Here is a 16,670-nt window from a genome sequence, read left to right on the forward strand (position 1 = left end):
TTTATTTTTTTAAATAAATAAAATAGCCACTTGAAATCAGTGGTGGACTATTGAAAGACAGAACTACTAAAGAAAATTAACAAATATAAAATTAATGCTTGAAGGATTCCAGGCAACCTATGATAGCTCGAAAAACCTTGGATGGGATAAAAGGATGTCCATTGAATCATTACAAAGATATCATTTGCCAGCTGAGGTGAAAAGGTAGTGAAGCAGTCACCCATCAAAAAAGTTTCTTTTTTAGAGAAGAGAAGTTCAACGTCTTTTTATAGCATACATATAAAATGGTTCAACGTCCAGAAAACATTGCCAATATCATCAATGGTGTTGAACGCTATAATCCTGAAAATATTGATGCACTCGAAAACTACTTAAACCATCAATGTGAAAATGGTCAATATGACTGTGAAGCTAATTTAGCCATTCTTAAGCTGTAAGGGAGAGAGAGAAAGAAGCACATGTCTCATATTAACATTTTCTATTAGCTATCAGTTCAACCCTCAGCTGGCTAAAGAACCTATTGTCGCAAAGATTCTCGTTAAAGCTTTAACTGCTCTTCCTGCACCTGACTTTAACTTATGTTTATACCTCTTAGCTGAACATGCTGTAAATATCGCTAATGAAGCCTTTTTTTTTTTTTATTCATCATATCTTACACTTGTTAATAGCAGTTCAAGTCTATTGAAAGTTTAACAGAATTGCAACAACTTTTGGAACAAGCACGTTATGAAAAGTTTTGGCAATCTGATCTTACAGCATGGACAAAGGTTGTTCCCAACTTTGAAACTGAGATCCGTCAAGTGATTGCTCGAGTGATTGCCATGTCATATCAAACAATCAACGCTTCTACTTTATCAGGCTATCTTGGATTAAAAGGAGATGAGTTTGACAAGTTCTGTGCTAGTCAACAATGGCAAAAGAATGGAGATATAGTTCAGATTCCTATCAACAAGGGTAACGAAGCAAAGGCAGTTGTTATTAGAGAAAACATCAAGTTTGAACAATTAACAAAAGTGATTGGATATTCTAATGAACTGTAAAAGGGACCAAATAAAATAATCGTCAAGCAAAATTGTTATATTTAAAAGAGAACAACGGTAGGCACACAGCCATTCTTCATGACTTCCATGACAATCCCTTGATCATTTCCAGTCAAGTAAGTGGATCCAAATGGATTTTGTTCACTCGATCCGCGTGTAAGGATCACTGGCTTCTTTTGTCCATTTTCCTTGATTATGTTACTATCATTCCAGGGAATACGTTCTTGTATAGTTTGTATCTATGATATTGTTAGGATGATGTGGTTATAGATAGTGTTTATTTACCTTCATATCAGCAGTAATAATTTCCTCATCTTCAACATAAACATCTACTAGAATGGATGTGTCCTTTTTGTTTTTCTCTAACAAGATTATATACAAATGATGAGTGCTTGTTAAGTGTCATATTATGCAACATTACTTTGTTTCTTGGGAAAAGTGATCTGAAAGGGGCATCGTTTATACTTTTGGAAATCATAGTGACCAGGTATATTGCCGTGAAGAACAATCTTTTTACACACATGTAATGCCCCATCTATTAAAATGTCTATTCCCAAATGAAAGTAATTAAAGAAATAATCTGTTGGCTGAACACCTATGATAACACTAAGCGAACTTATATCAAAAGATGTCTTGTTACTAACCTTTATCATCTAACGTTGTCGCTGTTGTCAGTGTTGCTGTCTCGGTTGTATTTAGTTCAAAAGGATATGTGTTGGAAGTAAAAGAGTTGTTGTGATGATCATAGTTTGAGTGTATTTTCATCTTATCTTCCTCTTTATAAAAGATCCTCGATGGTTTGCCTAATTCTGCCAAAATATCTTGTGGCGTAGACACATGCAGCTGAATGGACACAGTCCTATTATGGATAAATGTGTTGACTGTGTTGCTGATGCTGTTTTTATTTACACCGCCCTCGCTACTGTTGCTATCGCTGCCGGCATCATCAGCATTGCTGCTACCATCAGCAACACTCTGACTACTTCTTTTGTTGGTCCCTCCTGTATCAGAATGACTTATGGTCGGAAAGACCAATGTGATGCCTTTATCCGGCTATAATAAAAGCATTAAGACATGTATTGCTTTTGTTATGATCATTTATACCTTGACAATGACACTTTCAACTTCTCTTCGTTCTATTTTACCATATCTTGTAGATTTGCTAGCATTCGATTCGGCAATGACCTTTGGTAAAGAAGGTGTAGATGCTTGTTGCCATGTGTTACTGTTACTGTAAAGTATGACTTTTGAAGCAATCGGTGTCGTACCATCAGGAAACTCGAGTGGCAAATCCGATGATGATTTATACAGACTCGTATGTTTGGTGGGTATAGGAAACGTAAAGGCTAAACCCTAATCATGTGTTTGTCTTTTTTTATAAATACAAAATTGAGTCATCTTACAGGATATTTCAACGTGTATACACTTTGACTAGCATCAAACTCGCCAGGGTAGGTCGGTCCAAATGACTTATATATCAGTAAAAATGTCGGTATGGTTCTACTTGAGCTACACATATAATTTCAAATTCAAATTTATGCAGAAGAATATAAAGTGCCCTTATTTTACCTTACGTCGTTATTTTGATAGACTAATTTGACTTTTGAAGGATCATAACATTCGATAGACTTTAGCCTTTGTAGCGATCCATCATACCTTAAATGAAGACCATTATATGGTAGCGCAATGATAAAGTCGTATAATAATGGGTCCTAAACAAGAGCATAAAATAAGCGATGATGGTAACATTTTAGCTGCGTAAATCAAACCTCTGAGCTATATTTTAGTTCAACTGAAGGAAAGTATTGAGACTTGTCTAACAAAAAGTTTAAATTATCCCAAAGCGAAGAACCTATTTGAGTTGTTAGTGTAGGTATATACAGAAATTATTTCATAAAATACCTAATCTGAAAGGTCCTAAACTTCTTCCGGGAACAATGGCTAATTCAATTCTTTTGGAACGTTGTCTCTGCGACTGTTTGGGTAAATCATGAGCAGTTGTCGTCATTGAATGTGTGCGTGTGAGATTATAGAAAATGATAAAGAAAAAAAAAGAAGAAGAAATAGGGGCACTCTAGCATAACTGCTACAAGTCATTAGGCAATTCGAGTCACACACATGTCCTCTGCTCACATGACAACGAGCCGAAGTGCATTACGCTCCACTGGCTGCAATTAAATCGGAATTTTAAAAGATCATCCGCAGTGCCCAAGTATCTGATAGAATGAAAAAGAAGCCAAACAGCAAAGAGAAGAGGAACAACGGCAGTATATGACAGAGAATGTACAATTAAAGTTGGAAGTGTCTAATTATATCAAACAAAAGATGAGAGGATGGTTAAAATTGCTAAAGGAAGATGAAGAGATTTCAATAAGCTTGAAGGTAGATAAAGAGAAGCAGATCATATTTGAAGGCGATAATAAAGGTAAATATTGTATAAATACTATCGTCGCCTTGTCTAATCATATTTAATGCATGCGCATAAAGCACTTGAACATATCTTGTTTAAAGTGATGTTACGACTATTCCTTTTAGATCAAGATGATGAGTTATTATAGAACTTAACAATAAACAAAATAATAAATTTCTTTTAATTTCTATTTATGTTTTGGTTATATATCATAGGTTGGCTTTTAATGTTGAACAAGGAAGAATGTGATCCATAATACTATTATACTTTGTCCTATATCTTTACTGAAAGAATGTAAGGGAAGATCTGCATAAACCATTTCAAACGGCGCCTATAATGATGACAGTGAAAAGGTACATAGACCACCTGACTTGTTCATATCTTTACGTTAAATGGAGCGTGAAATATAAGTAAAAGAATGTATGAAGGATTGTAATGTTTATAATAAATATGACTAAAAGGGAAAAAATCAAAAAGTATTTAAGCAAAGCAGGTCAAGCTCTCTTTTCGAGCTAAAGAGAAATTCTTTTCGGAGATTTTGTATAGGTAGGCTTAACTAACAAATATATTGTCTATGGATTAGACAAGTTCTATTTTTGCGCCATCACTTTTTAGATACCCAAAAGACAAAGAAGATGTGTTTCAAATCTAGTTTATTGAATTCAGCAGAAGAGTATCATATTTGGATAAAAGCGGCTATGTAATAATCTTGAACAAAATCAAATGCTGAGACGTACCAGTAACTTTAGGTAAAAAGATCGGATAATAAAATATACCAATATTGGCTTGCAGTGAATGAAGATGTATTGCAATAAGCTTGCAAAAAGTAAAAGAAGGAGAACATAAAATTGGGATAGTGTTATAATAGCTCATATATATATATATCAAAAAAATTTAAAACTAGGTTTAATGTTTTATTAAAAATAAAGAAGAAAATAAGAGAAGAGCTACTGGAAACTCAGCTTTTGATGTGGTAAATATCTACTTGCTGCGTCAATCGGTTGCTGTAATCATTTTACTTGAAACTTGAAAAAAAAGAGAGAGAAAGAACACAGCTTAAGTAGCTGATAACTAACTATAAGAATGTGAAAACACTGAAGAATATGGCAAAGATACCAGTAACAGCAGTGCAAAAAAAAAAATAAATAAATTGATATCGAAGAGTACAGAGGAAAGTTACTGTTCAAAAGTCAACCCTCTTTTTTTTTTTTTATTAATTCTAAATGCTGGGATCTTGATGTCAGTGGTAACTATGGGATGGATGTATCCCTGTTTTGCCAAATATAAAGGTAAGAGACAAAGGCTAGTAATAATAAGAAGAATAGGAAAAAGGACAATAAGTCAGTGAGACTGAAATATATGATATCTTTATTTACGATGGATAAAATAATGGTATTTACACTTTTTAACATCTACAGTCAATAATGATAATTGGATACCGTAAGCGTACCTATAAGCGCTAAGCTATAATGGAAATAACTGGGAAGAGCCTAACTAGCATTAGCTATTGGTTCGATGTATGTTCGAGGTGCCTTGTTAATGAAGTGGTACATGATCTGACAAGGTCTGTCGAAAAAGGAACCGTTGACCTGGAGGTTAGAGCACAGACGTTTAATTAATCATTGTAACGGCGCTCTAAGAGTAAGCTCGCATATGATATAGTCTTATATGGAAGAACTCCTAATCAAGTAATGATTACTACTTGCCTATGAATCCCTGGCCTTAGGCTAGTCTAAACATATACAAGTGTTTTCAGGACTACGTGTTGATGGTCAAACAATCATTGCTTGTACGGTCTGGGCTATCTGGCGGTGTCATTGGCGTTTTGTATTTGATGGCCGTACCTTCTGGCCCGATGAAGCTGCTGCACGAGCAACGCAAGCAATCAAGCGAATACATGATGAGAATATCTATAGAGAGCGTCTAAAAACATCTCGCTCAGGTTAACGCAACCTTTATTTTGTTCCGTGCTTCTATGCTCTTTATTATTTTCTTTAATAAGTACAAGCTAACTGGCAGTACTTGAATAAAATATACCATTTTACAAAAAAAAAAGTAATGGTTACTACAAATATTTATTGATAATGTTGTGATGGCACAGCAATCCCTTTCTCTTTTCGTGTATCCTCACTGAAGCTTTGAGCTGTCAATCTAAACAGGCTCCTCTTGTTTTCCCAACAGACTAATGGTGGTAAAAGTTGCTGTATAGACGAAAACATAAGGGTGCAAAAAAAAAGAAAGAAAGCCAACCTGTTATTAAAGACTGTCTGTGGATAAAAAACTAAAAAGTTATCCTTTTCTGCATACATCTTATTTTCTCATATTTTACAGTCTTGCGCGGTTTCGTCATAAAGTAATAAAAATGTTTTAAAGAAGTTCTCTCTTTTTTTTTTTTTTTTTTTTTTTTTTTACCTTTTTAGCATCACTTTATTCAAGCATGTGAACAGAATTTAACGTGATGACCCTTTCATTTCTTCAACTTCACCTTGCTTGGCCTTGTTGTGTGATGTAGTAGCAAGACTATTTAGTAAGGGCTCTCATCCATCACAACAAATTTCAATAAAAGTCGATGGGCGCTTGATTTGACTATTTTAGTAATTTCTCATAAAAACAGGAAAGTGGTTATGCCTCATAAATAAAAGAATTGAGAAGAGGTATACCAAGGGGATAATCCATCTATGTATGAAAATCATCAGTGCTGACACCAATATTTTTGTTGAAAAAAATTCACAAAACTACTATTCAAAGGTACTATTGTATTTTATATGCATTTGTATCGGCTGAAGAGAAAAAAAAAATGCTTCAAGAATTTATGTAATGGTTTAAACAACACAAGACAAAGACAGAAGAAGTACTTATTATTAATCTTTATTCAGAGATAAAGACAGAAGGAATATACAAATAAATTAATGGCTTATTATTTGCAGTTGTTGGTAAGACACTATTCTAAGCGTAGATTATAATTACTGAGGATATTATTGACTAACGGTTCCTGAGTTCATATAGAAAACTTTTAGTTCGTTCCTGGCGCTGATCTTATTGTTCATTCCATGATCTGAGTTATGATACTGCTTTTACCATAAGAAGGATTATCTTTTAAAGAAATGTATCCTTTTACATACAGAAATAATGATTTTATCCAAAGGAGAGATTTTATTTAATTTGACTTATCACTGAAAGTATGTACACGTAATATTATAGTGTATGAATTCACTCTATTCATGTGATATTTGTTGAAGATAAAGTATTAAGTCGTAAAAGTCAATGGGACAAAAAAATAATGTGTTTATGAAGTAAATATCCTATTGACTTATATATGATTGCTAACGCGTAAGGACTTTACTTTTTTACATTTTGTGGGGGTTTTTCGTTCAATGTCAAAGTGTTACCCTTGCAGTTATAACTCAATGAGGGTTTTAGACCATTTATATAAGTGAGTCTCTAAACTGATATACGCTATGTATACGATATATCTAGCATGTGAATACTACAATTCATACTGATTATAGCTGTTTATCTCAATGTTAATCGTAATCAGACATTGTTCTATGATACATGATGGATAAAAATGTAACTTCCATTTCATTAGCTGATGGACAGCATCAAAAAGCTTTTGCTATGATTAAAGTTGTAGACGCTTAGAATAAAAATCATATTACAATAAGATTTACAATTTTTACATTGAAACTAACTGATAATCCTTCTATATGTAATAGTCAAACTTTTTGCTTATACATAATTTACAGGCATAGCAAACAGAAATTCACAGCCAATGCCTTAAAAAACCAGAAGATCATATATAAAATGCCAAAACAGTTTTTTTGATAACAACTGTGATATCAAATGCTCTAGCCAGCTCCTTCATTCTTTGTATTATACCTACATCGTCAATGTGTGTCCAAGACAGTATATTCGCGCAGCTTACGGTTCCCTACATGTGCCTCATATTGCAAGTTTCTATTTTTTCTACTCAAAATTTTTCATTGGGGATGCATTTTTTCTCGATGGGGTTGGATATTATATGCTGATTTATATTTTTGGGCTTATGAGAGTGCCCCAAAAATTGAAATAGCTTCCAAATAAGGCCATTTTTTTAATTCACTCTCAAAAGTGAATATGTCAACTGGAGAATAATAATGATTCAACGTGGTGTTCATCAATAAATGCTTCAATTGTCAGGTACACTATTACGCGCTTGCTATTGATATGTTAAGAATCCAGTGCAGTGATCATAGGTCAATTGTTAAGCTTTTATTAATGAGCTGACTTGAAGATCGTCCCTGAAGCTATGGTTTTTTGACCTTTGTGAAACAATGCACAAGCTCAGTATACGATCTAGGCAGCATATTTGTGTGAAGTGTCATTAAACCCAAGAAGGGGATGACATAGAAAATGTTTCAAATCCTGGCATAACTTAATATGGATCAACAGATTTTCGTATGAAATATTTGTATACAGTTCTACTAGAAGCGATGACACGGCCCTGCAAGTTGGTACTGTGAGGAAGCAATTGTCAACATTCGAGAGAGATTTTCTTTTTTGATTCTCAATGATGGAGATACAGCATCTCGTAATGTAATGAACAAGATTAATAAAAATGCAAAGCGATAAATAGCAATGAAATATAACCTTTTGCTTTATAGTTGTTAGTAAAACACTCTTAAGATAATGAACCGGTTAGGCTTAAAGGAGGAACAGTTAGGCCTTTAAGCCTTAAGTAACTCTTTAAATAAATGGGTATTTAAAGGCTCTCTACCGGTTATCTAATATTAAATGGATCAAATAGAGAAAAAGAAAAATGAATTGTATGCACAGACAGCTAGATTAGAAATTTCATTATTCCAAGTTAAAGAGTGAGCAAAAGCGTCTTCCCTCTCTCCTTTATGTCAGTTTATACATGTTGAAAAGTAAGCATGAATGTCGTGTTTGTATTAAATGCATGTTGATGTGATTCAAGTTGACAGCTATCTACGAAATGATACAGTTATATGTAGAATATGCACAATTGAACATTAGAATAACGCGATATTACGTTTACAAGTAAAGTAGATCAAATTTCTGATGTGTGTCAACAAGTATAAATAGATACTTCTTATCATCCTTTTATTTATTTATTTCGGTTAAAAAATGAATAAGATTCACTTGGTTGTGTTTGTACATGGTATGATGGGCTCAAGAGCTCATTCGCTCTATGTAAGCGAACGACTTGTCAGAAAGTGTCCTAATATACAAACTGTAAAGCTTATAAATAAATCAAATACGCGTCTTTTTTAACCGATAACACTATAGTATATATCTTCAGCAAACGAAGGATGGCTGATGAATGATGGCGTGGATGTCTGTGGACTTCGATTAGCACAGGAGGTAATTATATATGAGTATGGGGAATAAACAAAGACTAATACAGAGGATTGTTTGTTTATTAGATATATGATCATATCATATACTTGCACACATCCAAATCGATGACAGTAACCCATTTTTCGATCTTTGGTCATTCAATGGGCGGTATTGTAGCTCGATTTGCAATCGGAATTTTAGATAGACAAGGCGTGTTTACAAACATAAAGTTGATGGTAATTTCTTTGCTTTGTACAAATAATAGCTGTAGCATAACTAATTTATGATAGAACTATATATCCTTTGCTTCACCTCATTTGAGTATCTATATTCCTTATCAAGAGTGGTATAGTCGGGCGATCAATGAAATCGTAAAGATAGGTGGATGTCCGATTACAGATCAATTGTCATTTTGTGATTCATTTAGAGAAGGCAAACCATTGTGGGAGATATTAGCGGATCCAGGTACGGCGATATGATAGCAAAATAAGAACAGACAAGATTCATTTTATTTTAGCACATGAATTCTATACTGCCTTGAAAAAGTTTAAACACAAACGTAATTATGTCAATACAACTGGTGACTTTAGTGTACCTTACTTTGCTGCAGCCATGGATGGTTCCGATCACTTTGACGATCCTCTAAATATGAACATGTAAAGTGGCAAAAAGATGAATAATCCTGATAAGCCTTATTTACCGCTTTAAGTAGTTCCTGTCATTCTAAATATCCAAGTGTCATCACGAGATTTGATATTAAAGAGACCAAAGAATGCCGACGGGTGAATCTTTTTGAAAAAATAGCACATGTTGTATTTATCGGTGTCAGGGTCCCTCTTGTGTTCATGTCCTCAAGATCGACTTCTTGGCGAAGGCATGATCAGGTTCTTTCATCCTATCAAGACGAAAAGGAAGGCTATTATTCTATTCATATTGACCGAGAATACAGCTTTCTCTTTGAGAAACATCAAGATATGAACAAGCAAGAAGCGATGACAAAAAAACTAGATCCTTCAAAACTATTCCCCGAAGTAGGACCGAATGTGAAGAACCGAGCAAGTTATCCAATCCATTGTCATTCTGCTCAACTAAGAATCATTGAAATGCTCAAAAAAATTGATTGGGAACAAACCCTGGTCCATATAAATTCTTCAAAGGCACATACAATGATTATAGGTATAGAGGATGAAGTTCAAGAAGGAAAGGATGTAGTCGAGCATTTTACAGATACTTTTGACTATTAATGCTGTTACTGCTTTAAAATAAATCTTCTCTCTCTTTTTTTTTCTATATAAATACAATATGAAGCGTAAACTATTGATCTTTTTAATTGATGGCATTGGCGATGTTGCAGTACCTGAATTAGACTTCAAAACACCTTTGCAAGTAGCACGTACACCTTGGATGGATAAACTGGCTGGTAAAAAAAAAATTATGCAAACTAAGAGTTTATGACATACTTATGGGACGCAGAATACGGCTGGAATGGTTTATTAGATCCCGTAGAGCCAGGGTTAGCTTGTGGATCAGATGTTGCACACATGTCAATCCTAGGTTATGATCCAAGAAAGTAATAGTAAAGAAGAAGAAGAAGAAATGTCAATTGCAGTACATGCTCATGTTTTATTTAGATATTATAGAGGAAGAGGGGCCTTTGAGAGTATGGGTGCTGGTTTAGAAATGAAACCAGGGGATATAGCCTTTAAGGTAACTTGACTTTATTTTATAACATGCTTTATATTCAAGCTTTTTATATATAGTCAAACTTTGCATATCTCGAGAAAGAAACAGGCATTGTAAAGCTAAGAAAAGCAGACCCACATTTTGGAAATATGGGACCTATATTTTGTGAAGCTGTGGATGATGTGTAAGAAACTGTGATCAGCGTGCATATAATGTAGTTATTCATGTATTTTAAGCAAACTACCGTCATTTCCACATCATCAAGTCACTGTACAGTATGCAATCGAGCATCGATGCGGCGTAAGAGTTAGAGGACCAGGACTGACAGATACAATCACTGGAACTGATCCGTTAAAGGACAAGTAAGTTATATCGGGATAATCATGATAAGTAAAATAATTCTGTCTTTAGTAAACTGTTAATCCACTGTGAACCAACTGCAGATAATGAGGAGTCCAAAACGACAAGCAAGGTAAAATGAAAGCAATTGGAATACGCTGAATTGACGTTTTTTGTAGCTTGTAAATGAATTATCTGATGCATTTATAAACATCCTGTCTGAACATCCTATAAACAAAGAGCGTATAAAACAAGGAAAAAACCCAGCAAATTGTATACTCTTGCGTGGATGTTCAAGTTGTATAGAAGTAAGCTCAAAGCATAAATTCATTTTTGATATTTGTATTCAATTGTCCTTATAGGTTCCAAGTATAGAAGCGATTCATGGGCTAAAGAGCTTTTTGATAGCACCTACATGCATTATAGCAGGTATTGGTATGACCCTAGGCATGGATTTGATAAAGGTACCTGGTGCAACGGGTGACTACTCTACGGATTTTAATGCAAAGGGACAAGCATGTATACAGCACATTACATCGGGCAAGTACGATTTTGGATTTTGCCACTTAAAGGCAGTAGATGACGCAGGCCATGATAAAGATGTACAGAAAAAGGTAAGTTCTATTTAAGCAAAAGGCACACCCTCTCTCAACCTCATTAGATTTATTACTTTGAAAGAATTGATGAAATGATTGGAACTGTCGTCCAGACGCTTGAACAAAGAAAAGATGAATCTTATACAGTGATCGTCACTGGTGATCATACAACACCAGTGCTCTATGGCGATCACAGCTGTGAACCAGTTCCATTCTGTATTACCAATCTACCATTCCATCAAAAAGGAGATGATACAAAACAATTTGATGAAATGTCTGTTTCTCAAGGAAGCCTAGGCCGATTTTGTGGTGATCAGGTAATGCCTATCGCAAAGCACTTTATGAAGAAATAAATACAGTCTTTTCTTTAAGTCATGTCGTATAATTCGAAAATTTATAATACAAAATATACAAAATACGATGTCTTGGAACGACATTACTTTCTGGAAATAGTGTACAGTCGTTTCAATAACAAAAGGAGCGGTCTTTTTATTCTCAAAATATACTCAATTAACATACATGTGTTGATAAAAATATCTTTATTAAGTACAAGACGATTCTCCTTCTTTGTTGGTATTATGCAAAGCAGTTATGAAACTAAGTTAGTATTTAACCAATATAATATTTATTTAAGCGCTTTTGTCATTCGCTTCTTTTCCATTCTTATCGCTTGTTTCTGTCGCTTCTTCAGGATGTCCTTTATAGTTCTTCTTTTTTCTCTCCATTTTGCTTCATAACCTTCTTGTTCTTCAGGGCGGCATTGAAATATACCTTCTGGGTCATATGAAAAACAGCTCCTATTGGGAAAAAAGTAATGAATACATTATTATGTGCACGCTATGAGATATTCCCTCTCCCTCCCTTACTTTTTTAGAAGCTCAGGATCATCAAAATGGAAAAAGAACATGATGCCTAGTCCCATTGAGTTTGATGCCTTGTTTGTTGATGCAAAATTTAGGCTATAGTCAACCGTAGGTGTATCCTCCACAGGCGCTTGTTCTTCCTCAATTTTATTCTCTTCGTCATCATCTCCAAATAGTTTAAAGGTTCCTTAGGAGATAAACTAGTTAAAAAAAAGAGAAAAATTTTGGCATATTCCTGCTCTATTACCTTCTGAACCTCCAAACAAGGGCTTAAGGTTCGTGTTTACTTCAAAGTGCTTTTCTGTAGAAACTTCAGGGGCTATACTTTGAAGTTGATTAGGCTTATCTATAAAAATAAAGACAGTACTGATTAGCATAAAGGAAAGGCTCCTTTTTGTTTTATATTTTACCAAAGAAATCGTCATCGCTTTGTTCATCTTTTTCTGCCTCTTCCATTTCTGTGTCATGATCGGATTCATTATTCTTGGAGTCATCTTCAGTTTTGTTTGTAGTAAGATATTTATAAGAATCTTCTGCATCGGGATCAAATCGAGCAGCATTTGTCCATACATTGGATGCTGCTGGTGCTTTTGTAACTATTCTATCTTCACCAAACATGAAACGAAGTACATCCATGGCTTGGTTCTTTTCAGTACTTAATTCTTGGCTAATACTGTCACCTATATCTGCTTTCGTCTCAGTTTCCTCTTCATCAATAAAATCTTCGCCAAGCTTGAAACGTTCATCGCCTTTGAATCGACTTTGTAACTCTAATCGTTTACGACCTTCCTCGCCTTCAAGCACAGGATTAATCTGAATGTTAATCTCTTCTTCGTCATCCTCATCTTCTGAAGAATCAAACAGCCATTTCCTATCATCTGCTTCCGTCTTTTGTTGGTTCTCATCCTTTCCTGATGTTTGTTGTAAATTATCTTCCTCTGTTTCGAATGTGATATGGTTACTATCATCTATCTCTCCTGCAAGTGATTTACTAATCAGCTCTTTCTTTGCTCGTTGCTCTTCTGCTCGCTTTTCAATTGCTGCCCTTCGTTTTTCGTCATCTAATGATTTAGTATTTTCTGTTGCTTCATCTTCGTCATCTAGTGTTTTCATATGATCTGATGTTTCATATTCATCATCAGTATCATCATCAGTATATTCATCACCATCGATGGTTGATATTAACTTCTTGACAGGTTTCATAGGCACGCCGATATTGTATAGTTTTGTCAGGTTATTTTTGTAGTGAGTGGGATCAAAGACAAACTACAAATCACCATTAACCTTCCTTTTTCTATTGCAGGTTCCCTTCCTTCTGTATATTACCTTTGTACCATCAGGCTTTGATAGTCTCATCACTGCAATAGCTCTACCATATCTTCCTCTTTTCCACCCACGCTTGTTATTCATATTATTATCTGTAATGAGTGACATATCTTTTGCGTGAAATCCATCACTATCATTCCATCTTGCCAGTCGTTTTCTCTTTCTTTCCTGTCGTTCTTCTATCTTTTGTTGCCTCAGGGCTTCACGCTCTTTATAGTCCATCTTGGCTTCTTGTATCTTTATTTCTTGACCTTTCCATTTTGAACCCTTGAATACGCTTAAACCTAAGAAATCATTAGTTGTTTGGCTTTGTATTTGTCCAAGTGTCTTAAAATACATTGTGCCCATTTCTTTGTTGTTGTTTCAATATTCATGTGAGCAAATCCTCTACAGAGATCTATTATTTATGAGTATTTTTTTGCTAATCAAAGAGCACACAGTATGGTATTACTCTCGCAATCTTTTGCTACTTGAACATTGCTAACAGTGCCAAATTTGCTGAATCTTTCCTTGATCTGATCTTCAGTAATAGAAGAGTGTAGACCACCTAGATATATTCTTTTGCTAACTGAGTATATGTACAAATATGTGTTTAGTCATGTGTAGCAAGAATGACACAATCTTATCTCTCTCTTTTTTACTTGTATCGTCAGCATTGGGTTTACTTTCGTTCGAGGACATGAATTGGAACTGTAGTTTGACGTTCTTTTTTTTTTTTTTTTTTTGGCTACTTTTTATGGATTTTGCAGTCCTGTGACTATTTTTACTCTTTATGGTAATAGCAGTAATGCCATTTTGAAAGAAGAGAGAGACGCGTCTTGCAACTGTCGTGTTGTAAGAAAACATGTGCAAGTATATCAAAGTTTTATTTGATGACCCATTAATCAAGCGTATAAGGGAAGAATGAAGTTGAGGTTGTGGTATTATTTTACAATTCCTCCACCTTATTTGCTATGGTTGCTACAATTGATTTGCTTGTTTCGGTCTTTTACTTTATTCATATGCATATGTATACATATGTTTAAACATGTTCCGTGTTTGTGAGAAATGATTATAGTGTTCGCACTTCAAATGCAGACAATTCGTTTACCATTTTCAGATGAATAAAAAATGAAAATTTAGACAAACGAAAATGACAGAACATACGTATGAAAAGTATTTACTTGTTCCGTTTAAATTCTCTAGAACGACTACCATCCTCTATTGGAAAATTCTAAAAATGCTTTTGATGCGTTAGCATTGTGTTGCCACATTATTATGCAACTTTTGTAAGCGAGAACACTACTCGTCTTAACAAGAACTTCAGTAAACAGCATCTCCTTAAATGACTTGAGATGTCTACATCTATAAAATCGCTATAAAATTAAAATCGTCCAATACTTTGTACTTTGAAATACGAAACTCATCTGCGTATACAGGTTGTAGATCGCTCGATCTTGATCTGCTTTTAAGCTGATGTCAAAGCACTCCAGTAACACCAGTTAGAAGACTACTCATTTTGATCATATCTTTATTGAATGTCTTATTTCCAAAGGATATGATGGGTAATTTATACTTTTGGTGCTGGATATAGATCAATGTTATGTAAAATCATATATATCTCATAAAAAGCTAACATTTTCTGAATTTGAAGTGCGAACACTGTATCCATGAAGAACTTTAAATGGAGTCTATCAAATTTAGTATCCGCAAGATCTATTGACGCAAAAGTTACCCCAAATCTTTATATATGCATCCACGTCTTTTTTTTTTTCTTGCATCTTTTTCTTTTTATCCAAAAATGAAGCTTACTGATCATCTTCTTTCATTAAATAAGGAAGAATTTAAAAAGGCTACTCAACATCCTTTCCTGACAGAAGTAGGTAGCCTTAAAGTAAAGCCTGAACACTTGAAGTCCTGGTTAATCCAAGACAGATACTACACGGGTGGATATATCAAAATGATGGGAATCATGATATCTCGCTTACCATTATATGAACAACAGAGAGACTTGGGCGATAATGATCCTTCGTATACACCTGAAAGAGCTCAAAGGGTCATCCAGACATTAGCTTTTGCTTTATCCAACGTGCATCGAGAGGCTAATTTCTTTACAGATATCCTGTCTAGACCCTCTTACGCACAATGTGATAAGGTCTCTTTTGAGCAAAAGGACTGGACAACACGATATGTTGATTTCCACAAGAAGGTAGCTTATGAAAGTGGTTATGACTTGGGAGAGGCCTTGGTTGTCTTGTGGGCCATGGAATACGTATTCTATACTGCTTGGAGCCATGCGAAATCTATTAACGCGGGTAATGGAAAAGATTCAGATGATATCCATATCAAGTCGTGTCATGAACTCATGTCAAACTGGACATTGGAAGAATTTAAACAATTCGTGGATGAATGCGGATCTCTGGTCAATGAGCTCTCTTTGGATGATCCTCGGCGTTTAAAGAGCTTTGAAAAGGTTTATAAAGACACATTGGCTCTTGAAGTCAAATTCTGGGATATGGCCTATGATTAAAAAAAATAGTCGTGACGATCGCCAATAAAAAAATTATGTGCAATATCTCTTTCATGTCTGTTGATAATATACCATACATCCTACAAAGAAAGTGTAAAGATAGAAATGGAATAAGAATCACCAAGGAGTATCTTCAGTCCTTTTGGTCTCAAGGTCAGCGTCGTCCAGCACCAGATACAGAAGAGGCTTACAACCAACTTGTTCAAGACTTTTTAAATAAGGATATCGCACTCACCTCAGAACCTGTTATTCCAGAAAACTTTGGTCAGAATTCAATAGAAACATTTCCACAGGGTCATTTAAGACATGGTGGAGGCGTAGTTTTACAGATCCAAGACACGATTGACATTCGCTATTCGACCCTGTCATTATTGAATAACTTGACAAACGCTACACCTGTTCGGCAGATCTATATAGAGAGAAATAAAGACGATGAGGTAGACTTTCAGAGAGGTATGTTGCGCTGGACACTATCGGACGGGAAAAATCAAATCCAGGCTATGGAAATGGAAACCATACCTGAGTTATCCCTGACAACGCCATTTGGTTGCAAGGTAATAGCGA

At 34.8% G+C, this 16,670-nt stretch overlaps 10 protein-coding genes across 10 annotated transcripts; 8 read left to right on the forward strand and 2 right to left on the reverse strand.

Moving 5' to 3' along the window:
- Positions 1 to 270: 270 nt before the first annotated feature.
- RHIMIDRAFT_39401 (ARM repeat-containing protein) lies at positions 271 to 1,244 on the forward strand. Its single transcript, XM_023615195.1, has 3 exons — positions 271 to 433; positions 486 to 606; positions 669 to 1,244. The coding sequence occupies exons 1-3, from the start codon at positions 285 to 287 to the stop codon at positions 1,038 to 1,040; spliced, it is 642 nt and encodes a 213-aa protein (XP_023464169.1). The 5' UTR covers positions 271 to 284; the 3' UTR covers positions 1,041 to 1,244.
- Positions 1,082 to 3,048, reverse strand: RHIMIDRAFT_245555 (UPF0183-domain-containing protein; the record flags this gene model as incomplete). The annotated part of the gene is made up of 9 exons (XM_023610213.1): positions 1,082 to 1,279; positions 1,326 to 1,402; positions 1,462 to 1,635; positions 1,685 to 2,093; positions 2,145 to 2,393; positions 2,444 to 2,549; positions 2,610 to 2,752; positions 2,810 to 2,892; positions 2,943 to 3,048. The coding sequence occupies 9 exons, from the start codon at positions 3,046 to 3,048 to the stop codon at positions 1,082 to 1,084; spliced, it is 1,545 nt and encodes a 514-aa protein (XP_023464170.1).
- Positions 3,049 to 3,311: 263 nt separating this feature from the next.
- On the forward strand, positions 3,312 to 3,598 carry RHIMIDRAFT_239942 (uncharacterized protein; the record flags this gene model as incomplete). The annotated part of the gene is made up of 2 exons (XM_023609270.1): positions 3,312 to 3,465; positions 3,528 to 3,598. The coding sequence occupies 2 exons, from the start codon at positions 3,312 to 3,314 to the stop codon at positions 3,596 to 3,598; spliced, it is 225 nt and encodes a 74-aa protein (XP_023464171.1).
- Positions 3,599 to 5,122: 1,524 nt separating this feature from the next.
- Positions 5,123 to 5,420, forward strand: RHIMIDRAFT_39436 (uncharacterized protein). The gene has a single exon (XM_023615196.1). The coding sequence runs from the start codon at positions 5,219 to 5,221 to the stop codon at positions 5,375 to 5,377; it is 159 nt and encodes a 52-aa protein (XP_023464172.1). The 5' UTR covers positions 5,123 to 5,218; the 3' UTR covers positions 5,378 to 5,420.
- A 3,097-nt stretch (positions 5,421 to 8,517) lies between these two features.
- Positions 8,518 to 9,375, forward strand: RHIMIDRAFT_299316 (uncharacterized protein). Its single transcript, XM_023614318.1, has 4 exons — positions 8,518 to 8,713; positions 8,753 to 8,814; positions 8,877 to 9,026; positions 9,081 to 9,375. Exons 1-4 carry the CDS (start codon positions 8,578 to 8,580, stop codon positions 9,267 to 9,269), a joined length of 537 nt encoding a protein of 178 aa, XP_023464173.1. The 5' UTR covers positions 8,518 to 8,577; the 3' UTR covers positions 9,270 to 9,375.
- On the forward strand, positions 9,030 to 10,057 carry RHIMIDRAFT_260917 (uncharacterized protein). The gene is made up of 2 exons (XM_023611491.1): positions 9,030 to 9,446; positions 9,503 to 10,057. Exons 1-2 carry the CDS (start codon positions 9,403 to 9,405, stop codon positions 10,032 to 10,034), a joined length of 576 nt encoding a protein of 191 aa, XP_023464174.1. The 5' UTR covers positions 9,030 to 9,402; the 3' UTR covers positions 10,035 to 10,057.
- A 35-nt stretch (positions 10,058 to 10,092) lies between these two features.
- RHIMIDRAFT_239945 (archaeal type cofactor-independent phosphoglycerate mutase) lies at positions 10,093 to 11,761 on the forward strand (the record flags this gene model as incomplete). Its single annotated transcript, XM_023609271.1, has 9 exons — positions 10,093 to 10,210; positions 10,264 to 10,360; positions 10,431 to 10,497; positions 10,551 to 10,657; positions 10,710 to 10,835; positions 10,885 to 10,945; positions 10,992 to 11,120; positions 11,175 to 11,426; positions 11,474 to 11,761. 9 exons carry the CDS (start codon positions 10,093 to 10,095, stop codon positions 11,759 to 11,761), a joined length of 1,245 nt encoding a protein of 414 aa, XP_023464175.1.
- A 79-nt stretch (positions 11,762 to 11,840) lies between these two features.
- Positions 11,841 to 14,291, reverse strand: RHIMIDRAFT_314984 (uncharacterized protein). Its single transcript, XM_023614971.1, has 8 exons — positions 14,239 to 14,291; positions 14,049 to 14,165; positions 13,935 to 13,994; positions 13,598 to 13,881; positions 12,682 to 13,537; positions 12,519 to 12,617; positions 12,275 to 12,458; positions 11,841 to 12,205 (listed from the first exon to the last, which is right to left on the reverse strand). The coding sequence occupies exons 1-8, from the start codon at positions 14,276 to 14,278 to the stop codon at positions 12,034 to 12,036; spliced, it is 1,812 nt and encodes a 603-aa protein (XP_023464176.1). The 5' UTR covers positions 14,279 to 14,291; the 3' UTR covers positions 11,841 to 12,033.
- A 1,059-nt stretch (positions 14,292 to 15,350) lies between these two features.
- Positions 15,351 to 16,142, forward strand: RHIMIDRAFT_217950 (heme oxygenase-like protein). Its single transcript, XM_023607340.1, has one exon. It carries the CDS (start codon positions 15,378 to 15,380, stop codon positions 16,104 to 16,106), a length of 729 nt encoding a protein of 242 aa, XP_023464177.1. The 5' UTR covers positions 15,351 to 15,377; the 3' UTR covers positions 16,107 to 16,142.
- A 17-nt stretch (positions 16,143 to 16,159) lies between these two features.
- RHIMIDRAFT_239948 (uncharacterized protein) lies at positions 16,160 to 16,660 on the forward strand (the record flags this gene model as incomplete). Its single annotated transcript, XM_023609272.1, has 1 exon — positions 16,160 to 16,660. A coding segment is annotated over one exon (501 nt), but the record flags the coding sequence as incomplete, so codon positions are not given.
- Positions 16,661 to 16,670: the final 10 nt, after the last annotated feature.

The sequence above is a fragment of the Rhizopus microsporus genome (assembly GCF_002708625.1).
Source record: "Rhizopus microsporus ATCC 52813 unplaced genomic scaffold scaffold_14, whole genome shotgun sequence".
Classification (NCBI taxonomy): domain Eukaryota; kingdom Fungi; phylum Mucoromycota; class Mucoromycetes; order Mucorales; family Rhizopodaceae; genus Rhizopus; species Rhizopus microsporus.

Coding starts and splice junctions, on each gene's coding strand:
- RHIMIDRAFT_39436 (XM_023615196.1), top strand. CDS start 5,219: ATGGTCAAACAATCATTGCTTGTACGGTCTGGGCTATCTGGCGGTGTC.
- RHIMIDRAFT_260917 (XM_023611491.1), top strand. CDS start 9,403: ATGGATGGTTCCGATCACTTTGACGATCCTCTAAATATGAACAT. Junction 9,447..9,502: donor GATCCTCTAAATATGAACAT/GTAAAGTGGCAA, acceptor CGCTTTAAGTAG/TTCCTGTCATTCTAAATATC.
- RHIMIDRAFT_314984 (XM_023614971.1), bottom strand. CDS start 14,278: ATGTCCTCGAACGAAAGTAAACCCAATGCTGACGATACAA. Junction 14,166..14,238: donor ACCCAATGCTGACGATACAA/GTAAAAAAGAGA, acceptor ACATATACTCAG/TTAGCAAAAGAATATATCTA. Junction 13,538..13,597: donor CAAAGCCTGATGGTACAAAG/GTAATATACAGA, acceptor GGTGATTTGTAG/TTTGTCTTTGATCCCACTCA.
- RHIMIDRAFT_39401 (XM_023615195.1), top strand. CDS start 285: ATGGTTCAACGTCCAGAAAACATTGCCAATATCATCAATGGTGTTGAA. Junction 434..485: donor AATTTAGCCATTCTTAAGCT/GTAAGGGAGAGA, acceptor ATTTTCTATTAG/CTATCAGTTCAACCCTCAGC. Junction 607..668: donor ACCTCTTAGCTGAACATGCT/GTAAATATCGCT, acceptor ACTTGTTAATAG/CAGTTCAAGTCTATTGAAAG.
- RHIMIDRAFT_217950 (XM_023607340.1), top strand. CDS start 15,378: ATGAAGCTTACTGATCATCTTCTTTCATTAAATAAGGAAGAATTTAAA.
- RHIMIDRAFT_299316 (XM_023614318.1), top strand. CDS start 8,578: ATGAATAAGATTCACTTGGTTGTGTTTGTACATGGTATGATGGGCTCA. Junction 8,815..8,876: donor GACTTCGATTAGCACAGGAG/GTAATTATATAT, acceptor TTTGTTTATTAG/ATATATGATCATATCATATA. Junction 9,027..9,080: donor TTACAAACATAAAGTTGATG/GTAATTTCTTTG, acceptor AATTTATGATAG/AACTATATATCCTTTGCTTC.